The sequence below is a fragment of the Gigantopelta aegis genome, chromosome 10, assembly GCF_016097555.1.
Source record: "Gigantopelta aegis isolate Gae_Host chromosome 10, Gae_host_genome, whole genome shotgun sequence".
In the NCBI taxonomy this organism is placed as follows: Eukaryota; Metazoa; Mollusca; class Gastropoda; order Neomphalida; family Peltospiridae; genus Gigantopelta; species Gigantopelta aegis.
This window is the reverse complement of record NC_054708.1, coordinates 87,699,228-87,715,076: the sequence shown is the minus strand read 5'-3', so window position 1 is coordinate 87,715,076 and position 15,849 is coordinate 87,699,228. Positions and strand designations below refer to the sequence as shown.

The 15,849-nt window shown below is 37.8% G+C and overlaps 1 protein-coding gene across 1 annotated transcript in view; it reads right to left on the bottom strand.

The window, feature by feature from the left end:
• Window positions 1-15,849, bottom strand: part of LOC121383029 (TBC1 domain family member 12-like) — a 68,105-nt gene that overhangs the window by 15,291 nt on the left and 36,965 nt on the right. The window contains exons 2-8 of the mRNA XM_041512771.1: window positions 11,456-11,683; window positions 10,161-10,243; window positions 7,494-7,611; window positions 5,477-5,583; window positions 5,182-5,262; window positions 2,593-2,687; window positions 64-135 (exon numbers count right to left, since the gene is read on the bottom strand). Coding sequence (XP_041368705.1) covers window positions 64-135; window positions 2,593-2,687; window positions 5,182-5,262; window positions 5,477-5,583; window positions 7,494-7,611; window positions 10,161-10,243; window positions 11,456-11,683 — 784 coding nt within the window. The remainder of the gene's footprint in view (window positions 1-63; window positions 136-2,592; window positions 2,688-5,181; window positions 5,263-5,476; window positions 5,584-7,493; window positions 7,612-10,160; window positions 10,244-11,455; window positions 11,684-15,849) is intronic.

Here is a 15,849-nt window from a genome sequence, read left to right as displayed (position 1 = left end):
CAGAAAAAGACTTATTAGGATTGCCACTTCTAGTGAAAAAAGAAGAAGAAAGTTTCAACTTACGTATCCGACATCAGGCCTGTAACAAGCATAAGCTCCTAACAAACTGTGTAGTAAATCATAGTAGGGACCACCCTGAAAAACAAGAAGAAAAACAAAGTAGAATAATGGGGAGGGAGAGTTGCAAGATGGGAAGAAATTAAATTAAAAGAATATCTGTTTAATAAAACCTCAGCATGTCTATAACTATGACTATTTCGACACTTGGCCTGGAGTGAGAGAAGGAATCTACTGTCACCACACAGGCTATTTCGACACTTGGCCCAGAGTGAGAGAAGAAATCTACTGTCACCACACAGGCTATTTCGACACTTGGCCCAGAGTGAGAGATGGAATCTACTGTCACCACACAGGCTATTTCGACACTTGGCCCAGAGTGAGAGAAGGAATCTACTGTACACCACACAGGCTATTTCGACACTTGGTCCAGAGTGAGAGAAGAAATCTACTGTCACCACACAGGCTATTTCGACACTTGGCCTGGAGTGAGAGAAGGAATCTACTGTCACCACACAGGCTATTTCGACACTTGGCCCAGAGTGAGAGATGGAATCTACTGTCACCACACAGGCTATTTCGACACTTGGCCCAGAGTGAGAGAAGGAATCTACTGTCACCACACAGGCTATTTCGACACTTGGCCCAGAGTGAGAGAAGAAATCTACTGTCACCACACAGGCTATTTCGACACTTGGCCCAGAGTGAGAGAAGGAATCTACTGTACACCACACAGGCTATTTCGACACTTGGCCCAGAGTGAGAGAAGGAATCTACTGTACACCACACAGGCTATTTCGACACTTGGCCCAGAGTGAGAGAAGGAATCTACTGTCACCACACAGGCTATTTCGACACTTGGCCCAGAGTGAGAGAAGGAATCTACTGTCACCACACAGGCTATTTCGACACTTGGCCCAGAGTGAGAGAAGGAATCTACTGTCACCACACAGGCTATTTCGACACTTGGCCCAGAGTGAGAGAAGGAATCTACTGTCACCACACAGGCTATTTCGACACTTGGCCCAGAGTGAGAGAAGGAATCTACTGTCACCACACAGGCTATTTCGACACTTGATCTAGAGTGAGAGAAGGAATTTACTGTCACCACACAGGTATTTCGACACTTGGCCCGGAGTGAGAGAAGGAATCTACTGTCACCACACAGGCTATTTCGACACTTGGCCCAGAGTGAGAGAAGGAATCTACTGTCACCACACAGGCTATTTCGACACTTGATCTAGAGTGAGAGAAGGAATCTACTGTCACCACACAGGCTATTTCGACACTTGATCTAGAGTGAGAGAAGGAATCTACTGTCACCACACAGGCTATTTCGACACTTGATCTAGAGTGAGAGAAGGAATCTACTGTCACCACACAGGTTATTTCCACCAGATGGCAGCAAGAGATCTTTATATCCACTTTCTCACAAACAAAACAGTTTTCCATTTGTAGCAAGGGATCTTATATGCAGTTTCCTACAGACTATGTCCTTTGATGTCCCATTGCACTCAAGGTGAACTATCTACAGCTGTGGTATATCCCACCCATGGTTACAGAGGGACAACAAAGTCTTTAAAGGTTACCTTTATAATAAAGTAAAGCTAAAACAAGACTAAAATGTTTCGCTAAGTTGTAGGCAAATATCAGGTGACTTGTTTTCATTTCCAGTTAAAAAAAACTTAAATTAAATACTGAAAATACAGCATTAAAATTGATTTTTGGCTGTAAGTAAAAAAGGACCAGAGTTAACTCTCTTTAAAGTGATGTAGTTAGTATGATTTTCTCTTGAATACTTAACATGTAATTTGTTTGACTTGTGTATGGTGTACATATTGAAACGATTAAAATCATGTCATGTATAAGGCATCCTTATATTCGGATCAAGTTTGTAATGTTTAGCGTAGGTATTTTGTAAAACAGTTTGCAGTGCTTCTGAGAAAACAAAATTAGAAATAACACTTTTCACTCATTACTGGGAATACAAAGTCTACAGTAAAATAGATTCAAACAACTCATAGTTGACAATTTTATTATACAGTTTAGCTTTAAGAGGAACCTGAACCTGAGAGTAACTGAACAAAATGTCAAGATTGATCTGTAGTAGTTTCAAAATACAAGTGACAGGAGAATGGTTCACTTAAATAATTAAATAACAACTGATTTCCCATGTTCCCTTGTGTGTATACAACAGTATCTAAATAAACAGGAGCACCGCCGTGTACAAACCTTTTGAAATATACAGAGTTGTGGGAATGTTCTGGCTACATCAAGTTTTATCACTATAGTAAGATTGTAATAAATAAACAGGAGCACCGCCGTGTACAAACCTTTTGAAATATACAGAGTTGTGGGAATGTTCTACCTACATCAAGTTTTATCACTATAGTAAGATTGTAATAAATAAACAGGAGCACCGCCGTGTACAAACCTTTTGAAATATACAGAGTTGTGGGAATGTTCTGGCTACATCAAGTTTTATCACTATAGTAAGATTGTAATAAATAAACAGGAGCACCGCCGTGTACAAACCTTTTGAAATATACAGAGTTGTGGGAATGTTCTGGCTACATCAAGTTTTATCAACTGGACACTGTTCTCTTTGCAGGACGGAGGTTCGGACGATACTGAAAGAAAACATAATATATGTAACAGTTTGTCGAAACCAGATTCAGTGACCACTCACGAAATGCACCAGTGCTGGATTATTTAGATTTTAATCAAACTATTGTCACTGAATAGAAGTCTGTGATTGTGCTGGTTTCTACAAATATCAAGGTTACACAGATGCATGTTTGACAGAGTACATGTATATATACAGTACAATCTGTTCAAACAAAACCTATTATGTACAAGTTGTAATTTTGAGGCATATATACTCTAAAAAAAGAAGGTTCTGTTACCCCTGACTTGTACATCATTTATTTGAGTTCAATGATATTTTTTTATTATCAAGTGACATTATATTAATCCACCCCATTCTGAGTATGAAGTGTCAACACTGTAGTGTCACACATGATATGAATCAATCATGGGGTGTCAAAATGTGCTGCCATTCATCACGTAACACCAAATACAGTTCTTGTAGTGTTTGCCGTGTTTAGTGCAAGATCTTGGGATGGGGTGGTCACTCTCAGTCGGCCCGACTGTCGTATGTCACAAATGCTTCCTGTATTATTGAAACACCTCCAAAGTCTGCTTACAGTGGCCCTGCGAAGTCAACGGCAATCGCCAGTGCTGATCTTTATACCCTATGTAATGATGTCACAGCGTGCAAATTGTGATACCATGTGGCTGCACGTGCCATGTGCAATGTATGGTTTGCCAAGTTTCATGTAAAGTTGGGAATGAATTTTGTATTTTGGTTCCAACATCAACGTTTGGTAGTGGATTCCATTGCAAGGTATGGAATTGTTTACTTTGTACTTAATGAAATGATATGTTCATATTTGTCACACATATATTCAAGTAGTTAGGGCGTAAGAGAATGTTTTTGGTAGAGTTTAGTAAAATAGTCTTTGAGCATATACAATTAAACATTCAACTGTATCAGATGAAGAATGTTTTGCAGGCAATATGGGTTGTAGCAGTGAAACAGTTTGAATTAGAATATAAAATTAATGTAAAACTTGAACTACATGTAATGTATAATGTTGTGACCACACCAATATCCCTGACGATCACAGGTCCTACTTCACTGATCTAAAACAGTGATTGTAAACATCCAGGAAGTGAAGTGAATGTTAAAAGCTGATGGGGAACAGGTGTGTGGCACAGATAGCCAGAAGAGACAAGCACCTGTCACAGTTGGAGAGACAAGGACTGGGATGTGGAGGTGGACAGCGAAAGAAGTTGAAAGATAGGAGTTGCCAGATCGGGAAGAAATCAGATGGAATTCAAAGGAGAGAAAGGAAAGGGGGCACTGGGATAAAAAAACAACAACAAAAAAACAAAAAAAACAAATGTCTAATGTTGTGACCCCACCAATATCCCCGACAATCACAGATCCTACTTCACTGGTCTAACACAGTGATTGTAAACGTCCAGGAAGTGAAGTGATTGTCAAATGTCTAATGTTGTGACCCCACCAATATCCCCGACAATCACAGATCCTACTTCACTGGTCTAACACAGTGATTGTAAACATCCAGGAAGTGAAGTGATTGTCAAATGTCTAATGTTGTGACCCCACCAATATCCCCGACGATCACAGATCCTACTTCACTGGTCTAACACAGTGATTGTAAACGTCCAGGAAGTGAAGTGATTGTCAAATGTCTAATGTTGTGACCCCACCAATATCCCCGACAATCACAGATCCTACTTCACTGGTCTAACACAGTGATTGTAAACGTCCAGGAAGTGAAGTGATTGTCAAATGTCTAATGTTGTGACCCCACCAATATCCCTGACCATCACAGATCCTACTTCACTGGTCTAACACAGTGATTGTAAACATCCAGGAAGTGAAGTGATTGTCAAATGTCTAATGTTGTGACCCCACCAAAATCCCCGACGATCACAGATCCTACTTCACTGGTCTAACACAGTGATTGTAAACGTCCAGGAAGTGAAGTGATTGTCAAATGTCTAATGTTGTGACCCCACCAAAATCCCCGACGATCACAGATCCTACTTCACTGGTCTAACACAGTGATTGTAAACGTCCAGGAAGTGAAGTGATTGTCAAATGTCTAATGTTGTGACCCCACCAATATCCCTGATGATCACAGATCCTACTTCACTGGTCTAACACAGTGATTGTAAACGCCCAGGAAGTGAAGTAATTGTCAAATGTCTAATGTTGTGACCCCACCAATATCCCTGACCATCACAGATCCTACTTCACTGGTCTAACACAGTGATTGTAAACATCCAGGAAGTGAAGTGATTGTCAAATGTCTAATGTTGTGACCCCACCAATATCCCCGACGATCACAGATCCTACTTCACTGGTCTAACACAGTGATTGTAAACATCCAGGAAGTGAAGTGATTGTCAAATGTCTAATGTTGTGACCCCACCAATATCCCCGACGATCACAGATCCTACTTCACTGGTCTAACACAGTGATTGTAAACATCCAGGAAGTGAAGTGATTGTCAAAATGTGTAAGGTTACCTTCAGCCGCTGATGATGAATCCTCTGATTGAGTCAGTCTAATCCGATCAATTGCTCGACTGTGACAAATCTCATACAGTTCTGAAACCAACAAAACAACCATGACGACACCATTCATCATACATGTACAGATACTATAAATTACTGTTCCATAATATAATCAACTTTTAAACTATGATATTACTGGGTGAATATTGTAGTTATTTATCAACAACTTACATCACTACAAATACACTGAACAAAACTTTAAAATAAAATGAGATCCCAAGAGTGATAGAGAAGAAAGGTCTTTTACCTGGAGTAATGTTCAGTTCGTTACCAATGGCTAGCTTCCACACTTTGCCACGGACATTGGGCGGCAGACCAAGCCACCATAGATCACGAGTTTTCTTCGTATTATGCCTGAAACATACAGACAAATTTAACACATATGGATGTTAATGCATTAGCAGGTGTGCTGTATGGAACTTATGACAAGACAAATGCATTCCTTTATTCTGGGATTAATCACCTACTGCAGGTGAAATATCTCGCCCAACGTCATACTGTAACATACTGTACACTGTATATAGTGCATTCCCCAATTCATATTTCACGCTGTTTTGCACATGACACTCACTGGAAACCATTTATTAACAGGAAACGGAAGATAACTCCGCTTCCTGTGTCTTTAGATTATTAATTTTCAGTGGAAAATACGTTGGAATTTTGAGTTGAAAAAGTGGTTTTCGGCAAGTATTTTCACTTGATAACAATGGCGGCACATCACGGTCATTTTCAGGGATCGACAACAACAAAAATCACCAAATATTAGGATATAAATCGTAGTTAGGTGTTTTTTTAATATTCTTGTCAAAAAGCCACTGTTATTGGGAATAATGGACATAAATACTGGACAGCTGGCCACAAATACCCATTAGTTAACATGACTAATTTCAATCAACATAACTGATCTAAAATATCATTAAAATTAGAAAACTACATGAAAATAATACTTACCGATTCAAATATGAACTTTATTTTATGTATTTATAAAACATTCAAGTGAATATATGTGAGTAAAAATTATAAACTAGTACCCACTCAATGTGTTTTTTGTCCAAAATTAATCCAGTAGTCTAAAGGTTAAACACACAGTTGCATGGATAAACAAATTAAAACCGACCCAACCAAATATTATGTGAAAATATAGATTTTATTTGCCTGTAAAATAACTCATTCAACCCGCTACATAGTTTTTTATATAATGTCATGCTTGTTCTCATGGAGATATTTCAAAATATTAGGTAACCGAATTAATCAGTTCACATGATTTTCACTACTAGCAAGTTACCTAACCCTAAAACATCTGTTCTTCAGTTCTGTCCTAACATTATACTGACATTCTAAATGTTTCCCCAAATCAGTCCGATAACATTTTTGAAATACAAAAATAAAGTAACAGCGATACTGAACTTTGTAATTTGTATTTTAGAATATAGCATCAATTTAAACTTAAGAAAAGAACGACAGTTTGTGTGAAATATTATGCACCATGTTGATATTTTTGCATTTAATTGAATTATTTGTCAGTAGCCATAAATTTGGGGGGGGGGGGGGGGGGGGAAGAGAGATAAATTTATTTTGGTTAATGCTGTTTTAAATGATTTCTTCACAACTCATGGCAGCTAGCTTTAGTTAAGGTGTAACATACACCCAGTATATACTTCAAGTTGGCTAGAATTTCAAACGATATTCCTCTGCCTTAGAAAAAAAACAAAACATGTTAGACAGTTAAACAAAGACGTTTAGCATCTAACTGAATGTAATTCTCATTTATAACCCAGGGCCCATATTCGAAGCCATCTTAGCCTACGAAATTGTAAAACTATCGTAAGCTATGATGTGTGCTGTAGTATCGCCACAACCTATGATGGTTTTACGATTTCGTAGCGCTAAGATGGCTTTGGAAATATGGACCCAGTATTATACAAAAGGGAATTTTACACTCCCTGAGACTGACTATAATGTATGGAGAAGACTGAGATCTTACTAGGACTCCCAGATGGGTAGGATGTCATTGTTATAGGTGACCTTATAGTCCCTGAGACAAAGACTACAACATAAGGAGAGGACTGAGATCTTACAAGGACTCCCAGTTGGGTAGGATGTCATTGTTCCAGGTGACCTTACAGTCCTGAAACTAAGACTACAACATAAGGAGAAGACTGAGATTTTACAAGGCCTCCCAGTTGGGTAGGATGTCATTGTACTAGGTGACCTTACAGTCCCGAGACTAAAACTACAACGTAAGGAGAAGACCGAAATCTTACAAGGCCTCCCAGTTGGGTAGGATGTCATTGTTCCAGGTGGACGCCGCCGCAACCATCAAGTCCTCCTGTTTTAGCTGCTTCTGACGCTGTTTCTTCTTCTGACGCATTTCTCGTTGTTCTGAAACAGAGAGGAGATCTTTATGTTCACAGACACTGGAACACATTCAAAGTTGAAGAAATAAGCAAACCTCTAAAACTGGAAATAGTGTCCCTCCATTCTAAAAATGAAACTCTGGAACCAAAGATTGACGATCTTGAACAGTATACTAAACGTTATAGTATCGTGTATCGGGGAGCGACAAAAAACCTGGTAAAACTCCAAAGTTGGGAGATTGACAGGTCGCATCGCCTTGGGCCTGCAGGTTCTGGTAAACAACGATCACTAATAGTTCGATTCACGAATTATCAGGCCAGAAGACGTTTCTACATGGCTTGCATGAAATTAAAAGATTTTCGCACCCCTGAAGGCGGTTGAGTTTTTGTCAACGAAGACATGACAATGAAGAAACATAAACTGTATATGGAAGCAGTGAGACTCCAACGGGATTCCAAGATTTTCTGATGTTGGACCAGTGATGGAAAACTTTTTGTACAATCAATAAGAGTCCAGTAAACCAGAATTGATCAGTGTATTGGGAGATCTGACAAAATTTCTCAAAGTCAAGTTGGCTGTTACCCAGTCAGAGTAATTTGTTTTCGTATCAAAAGGATAGTGATTTGAGGTCTATTGTTTGACCGATTTTGTGTTCTATAGTCCTAAAAATTTGCTTAAGTTGTATTCCAACATTCTTTTACATGCAAGATCCGGAATAGTTGACGCTGTATAATTTTTTGTTTATATTCTGTCAGCTGCGTGTGCCATAGCTTGTTTATATACAGTCAGCTGTAAGTGTGCATGAGCAGAACTTAGTCTTGTTCTCATGTGTGAAGCGAATATGTCGAGAACAGGTACGCCTTATAATAACGAATTATTAAGTGATAATCCTATGAACAGACTTGTTATCTTCATAATAACTGTTATGGAAAACTAGTCAGAAATAGTTTACTAACTGTTGCCCAGTCTTACTCACTTGTTTTTTAACAAAATTAATGTTTTGTGACTCGTTCGGTTGATTAGATTACTGACATTCTCTGATGAACATGGGTCAGAACACGTGTGCTTCTACAGATAGGCTGAAAACGTATTTGAATATGTATATTATGTATTACATCTATGTTGCAGCACCCTTCCTACCGACTGTTATAGTCAGTGACTTACCGTTATTGTCTGTTCTCTTGAACACAACTACCATAAAAGATATGTTGAATAATGTGTCTGTAAACATGTGTAGTAGTTTGTCTACGTTTTTGTAGACTGCAAGATGTGCACATGCGCATATTAAGCTTCACGTACATGTGAGCTCTATTTTTAAAACAGCCACGTGCTAACAGATTGATATGTGGTGCTTCTACGGATTGAGCTGTAAATGAATATTTATATAAACGATCTATTTTTGACTGAACTCTCAATACAACTACCATAAAAAGACACTTTCAATAGTGTGGTTGTGAACATTTGTAGTAGTTGATGTGGGTGTTTTTCTCTTGTTTTGATCTTGCTATAGACATAATTGGCGTAACCAATGTGCCATGCCTGCAATTCTTTTTTTCTCTCAATGTCAGTCAATTTAAATTGGTGTTGTCTTGTATTATACAATTTCATTTCTATCACCTGTCTCATCTTTCCTTTTTTCATTGATTGGTTTAGTCTTTTCTTCCTCCTCTAAATCTACTATAGTCTGTGGTATCTAAACATGTATCCACATGTAAATTGTAGGGAGAGGTCTTAATATAGGCTAAGCCTGTTGACCAATCCCAGTATGCTGTTTTGGCAAATAAATATTGTTTAAACCAAACATCGTACATTCAACAGTGTTGACAGTCAGTGGAACATACTCAACCTGTAGCAAATAAAATGTTACTCGGTTTAGTTGAAATCTTATAGATTCTAAAATAAAGTCTAACAGATCTAAATCGAGTTAGTTTTTAAAAAAAACTGAAATCCAATAAAATGATTTCTATGATATTCCTGTAAATGAACATACAGAAATTCAATTAGATTCTTGTAATATATTTATTAATCTTTAATTTAAAAAAAGAATAATTTAAAAAAGAATCTACTCTGACATCCAATGCTCAGGCAATATCGATTAGAAAATATAACTTCCAGGTAATAATTATGTTATTTATTGCTTTCAAAATCTGAATTAATCAATCACAAAAATTATTTCTTGTGGATTCCAATGACATGAAGCTTCAGTGCTATCTTGCATGGAGGTGTAAACAATAATTCATATTGCTAGTGTATGACAAGCAGATGAGACTTGCTATTTTTACCACCGTAGAGAAGAAGGAAATGGTTTATTTAATGACACATTAAACACATATGTACGGTTATATGGCGTCAGACATGTGGTTAAGAACCACACAGATATTGAGAGAGAAAACCTGCTGTCGTCACTTCATGGGCTACTCTTTTCGATTAGCAGCAAGGGATCTTTTATATGCACCATCCCATAGAGAGGCTAGAACATACCACAGCCTTTGATGTACCAGTCGTGGTGCACTGGCTGGAGTGAGAAATACTGTGGAGAAGATGATTTAACATTAATATGTTACGTCATTAACCTTTTCTCTTGACACTTTCGACAATGGCCTCATACTCCAGCCGATGTTTTGCTGCCTCTTCTGGTGCTTTCGATGGGAGGTTCCTGCAAAACAATGTATTTTATTACCTTGTTACTCACACACTGAAATATCTACAGACAAGCATGTTCAACATAGCATGAATGGAGAATGAGAGAAAGGGGTGGGGGGGGGGGGAGAAACCCACCAACACCACATAGGCTACTGCTATCGATAAAACAGCAAGAGATCTTTTATAGGGCACAATATTTCGTGTAAACCATCAGACTGTTTGTGTGATGATTAAATAACTTTAAATTCAAGATATCAGTTATGCAATGAACCATTAGATTCTAGAAATTAAAACTGAAATCATGATTATCAAGAAAACTTTATCATAAAAATCCATGTATACCAAGAAATGTTCTAGTCAGATTTGGGGACATTCAATGTGCAGTGTATCAATATCAATAGTCGAATGAAACATTTTGCCATATTGAAATAATTCTGCTTAAAATAATTTTGAACGACAGTGTAGTACAGAAGCACAGTTCACATGATAATTCATGAAATAGAACAATCAGTTACTTCGCCAAAATTCATGTGAATAGATTTTCAGTTATACAAGATTTAAAACATATTGTTGCCTACTTTTATAAGGTTTTTTCTTTCATAGACAGAACTGTACATACATTGACCTTTAATTTACCAGTTGTAGGTCACTGGTTGGGATGGGAAAAAACCTGAGTCCATAGATGGCTCTCGATCTTATGACCCATCGCACCTTGTTCTACTTACATGGGTCTGTTTTTGGGGATGAGCCCGGTGGTGGACAGGACCTCGATGTCTTGTTCTACTTACATGGGTCTGTTTTCGGGGATGAGCCCGGTAGTGGACAGGACCTCGATGTCTTGTTTACTTACATGGGTCTGTTTTCGGGGATGAGCCCGGTGGTGGACAGGACCTCGATGTCTTGTTCTACTTACATGGGTCTGTTTTCGGGGATGAGCCCGGTGGTGGACAGGACCTCGATGTCTTGTTCTACTTACATGGGTCTGTTTTCGGGGATGAGCCCGGTGGTGGACAGGACCTCGATGTCTTGTTCTACTTACATGGGTCTGTTTTCGGGGATGAGCCCGGTGGTGGACAGGACCTCGATGTCTTGTTTACTTACATGGGTCGGTTTTCGGGGATCAGTCCGGTGGTGGACAGGACCTCGATGTCTTGTTTACTTACATGGGTCTGTTTTCGGGGATGAGCCCGGTGGAGGACAGGACCTCGATGTCTTGTTTACTTACATGGGTCTGTTTTCGGGGATGAGTCCGGTGGTGGACAGGACCTCGATGTCTTGTTTCTTGGCGTGGGCGCTCGCCTGCTGCGTGGCACGTCTCCTCGCCTGGTACTCCTCTGAGATCTGCTGAGCGTCCTTTGTCGGAACCGACTTCGGGGGAATCCGTCCGAACAGTTTCCAGCCCGGGGCACTCTCTGATACCACCACTTCTTTGGGTTTCCGTGAAAATATGTTTCTGAAATATTTTATACAATGTAAATTACATGCATGTCAGATTTGACAAAGTAACATGACAATTTTTACAGAAACAATACAAAAATATATAAGTTTCAAGCTCCATGAGCAGATGACATTCTTCGCAATGGGTGAATATTTCTGTTTTAAGTACATCTTAACCAATGTTCTTACAAATTGCACATACATAATAGTTCCAAAACAGTTTTCCTTTTCTTTTTACATCAAGTCGAACTGAAATTACTGACAAAAAACAAAACAATTTTTGAAACGTTTTTCTGGTGCAAGGTATACAATTCATAACTAAAACAGTGAGGTTATGCATTAACTTTAACTTTAACTTTACTTGTGCTTAACCTTCTGACTACTGCAGGCGAGATATCTCGCCCGACGTCACGTCAGTCGATATACTGTACACTGTATACAGTGCATTCCCCAATTCATATTTCCCGCCATTTTGCACACGACACTCACCGGAAACGGAAATATAATTAAAGAAAAAAGATTTTTTTTCAAAATGGTGGTTTTTGTTTTGATTTTTTCAATTGAAAATACCTTGAAATTTTGAGTTCAAAAAGTGGTTTTCGGCAAGTATTTTCGCTTGACAACAATGGCGGCACGTCGCGGTAATTTTCAGGGATCGATAGCTGATTATAACAGCTAATTTGATAATAAATTTGATCGTTTTACCAACAACGAAAATTACCAAATATTGCAATATGAATCGTAATTCGGGTTTAAAAAAAAATTCTGGTCAGAAAACCACTGTTATCGGGAATAATGGACATAAATACTGGACAGCTGGCCACAAATGCCCGTAAGTAAACGCAACTTTTCCGATTTTTTGCCTAATTTTAATCACCATTAGCCGATTTAAAATAATAAAAATTACAAAAAAAGACACGAAAATAATACTTACCGATTCATATATGAACTTTATTTCATGTATTTATGAAACATTTAAGTGAATATATGTGAGTAAAAATTATAAACTTGTACCCACTCAACGTGGTTTTTGTTCAAAATTAATCCAGTAGTCTAAAGGTTAAAGAAGTCTTGTATTGTGGAATGTAAGTAACACCTTGTACACTGAGATTTACCTTGCTATGTCACACCTCAAGGCTTAAAGATAAGGTTTGTCTGATCGTCTGGAACCAGTACTTTTAAGTATGCGACAAGTAAATTATTGCAACAACTAAAGTTCAAGTTTGTTTTGTTTAACACCACCACTAGAGCACATTGATTAATTAATCATCACCTAATGGATGTCAAACAGGAAACCTGCTACATTTTCCTAATGCAGCAAGGGATCTTTTATATGCACTTGCCCCCAGACAGGAAAGCACATACCACGGCCTTTGACCAGTTGTGATGCACTGGTTGGAATGAGAAAAAACTCAATCAGTTGAATGGATCCACGAGGTGGTTCGATCCTGTGACATAAGCACTTCAGGCAAACACTCAACCGACCGAGTTAAATCCCACCCCGGCAACTAGACAGACCAGATAACAACTGAAAATAATAAATACTGACAAAACAATCATTTATTTATGAATTTAGTGCTGTGATATGTTAAAATGTATTAGTTTAATCAATTGGATGTTGTGCTGTCTGGCAAGAGACCACTTATATTGCTTGATGCATAGAAAAATCTGGACAAGACAAGTAAAACTGGAGAACACATACTGAGTGTTAATGCGGAGTCCTGCACCAGCAGCTCTTAATGATGGAAGATAAAACTGCACACAGTGACAACCCAGACTTGCTTCACCATCCAAGTCTAGATAGTGGATGATAATGAGACAACTCAGTCTATATTACATGTATTTTGACACTTCGCTCCTGGCATCAATACTAAATTGTCCACATCACGATATACATGCATGTACACAAAGGAAAGGAATGTTTGTTTAACGTCACCTCAGCACATTTTAAACTATAGATAATTAGTGTCTGCCATAATGTATTGCTACATGCTTCCACCACTTAGGCTACAAGTACTGCTGAAGCAGCAAGTGATCTTTGATATACACAGATATTGTTTTGCTTTCAGACACAAGAATGGACCTGCAAAAGCAAATGAATATTTTATAATTATTGTCAAAAATGGAAGCTTATTGTAAACCTGGAAAAAACCTAAGGTGGTAGTATTTAGAAGAGGTGGAAAATTAGGTTCTAATGAAAAATGGTTTTATGGTAAGTAACAATTAAATGTAGGTCCACAGTATATTTATCTCGGTATAATAATAATAATAATAAAATTCTGTATTTTCAGAGGGTAAACACATTCAGTACAAGGTGACTGGTCTCCCATGAGGCCCTCTCTAATCTATACATGATATTATACATACATACATTCAAAAAAACAAACATGAACATACATGTAATATGTATAGCATGAGGAACAATAGCACATATTATGAATATATAAATAATATTTAAATCAATTTGTTAAGAAACTTGAGTCAGTGGTAACTCAATACATCATAATTATTTTAACAAACACAAAATCAACAACAAAGGTATATCTTAAAATTGATTATTATTTGAATAGAGCTTAAAATAACTGGATTTGAATGAGGCGAGGGATTGAGAATATTTTATCTTTGAAGGTAGTGTGTTCCACAATTTATGAAAAACTATGTCGATAAAATTCTGTTCTTGGTTTTAATTCATAAAGATGATTATGTTGAGTTGACCTCAGATTTAAGGAGTGAATTTCTGAAGTTGTTTGAAACATTGTTTCTAGATATGATGGAGATAGTTTGTTGAGGACTTTGTCAGAGTTCGACAAATCCGCTAGCCCGACGCCCGTGGCTAGTGGTTTTTAAGTTCGGGCTAGTGAGAAACGCAAAACCACTAGCCCCTGCGGGCTAGTGGTTTCCCCCCTCCTCTCGTCATCGCTCGATCATGGGGTTTTTGTTTTCTTTCTTTCAAAAACAAAAACGGGACAATGACAATGACGATGGATCACACTTGACAAAAGACAAAACGTACAACACGACAAAAAACTGAAAGTTACAACATGATTTAAGTGTTTGTTTTATTTTACTGTTATACTCGTAAATGTGTAATGTTATAATTATATAAAAATCCAGTTATAATTGATCAGGAATTTGGGCTAGTGCTTTATCTTGGTGGGCTAGTGGTTTTCACAAACCCACTAGCCCTGTGGCTAGTGACTTTTCAAAATATTTGTCATACTCTGACTTTGTAGACAAACTGGCAGGTTCTAAAGTCAATTCTCTCTTTGATTTTAAGCCATTTGAGAGAGCTAATTATTTCTGCAGTGGACATTTCTTTGCTTTTTTCAGTAACAAGTCTTGCAGCTTGATTTAGGATTTTTTGAAGTTTTCCTATAGAATGTTTTGAACAGGTTCCCCAAATTGTGGAGCAATAGTCTAAGTGAGGTAATATGTAAGAGCTGTAGAATATTAATCTGGTCTTTTGGTCAAGATATTTTCTGTTTTGTCGAAAAATGTATAATAAATAAGAAGATTTTTTAATAATGGCATTTATGTGGTTAGCCCATGTCAGTGTTGGGTCAATGTGTACACCAAGAAGTTTTTCAGAAGTGGAACATTGCACTGGTACATATACAGTCAATGCAGTTGAGGTTTCTGCAATCGAGGTCAGTTTTTTAGAAGAACCAATAAGCATGATTTTAGTTTTATTTAAGTTAAGAGACATCTTGTTATGGTTGCACCAAAGACTCACCTCATTCAAATCTAACTGGACATGTTTTTCTAACAGAGATATGTCATCAGCTACAGATGTGGAGCTTACATCATCAGCAAACAGATCCATGACACAATGCTTTGCATAGAGTGGCAGATCATTGATATATAATGCAAACAAAGTGGGGCCAAGTACTGATCCCTGTGGGACGCCATATGAGAGATTAAGAGGATTGGATCGGGCTTTGCCAAGAACAACAGTTTGTTTTCTACCCGAGAGATATGATTCAAACCATTTTAGAGATTTAGAATCAAAGTGATAGATGCTTAGTTTCTTCATGAGTATATCATGATCTATCATGTCAAATGCTTTTTTAAAATCAATGAATGTAGCTGAGACAAATTTACCATCATCTACTGACTTTTGCCAATTATTAACAATTCTAAGTAGAGCTGTTTCACAGGAATGTTTGGTTCTAAATCCAGATT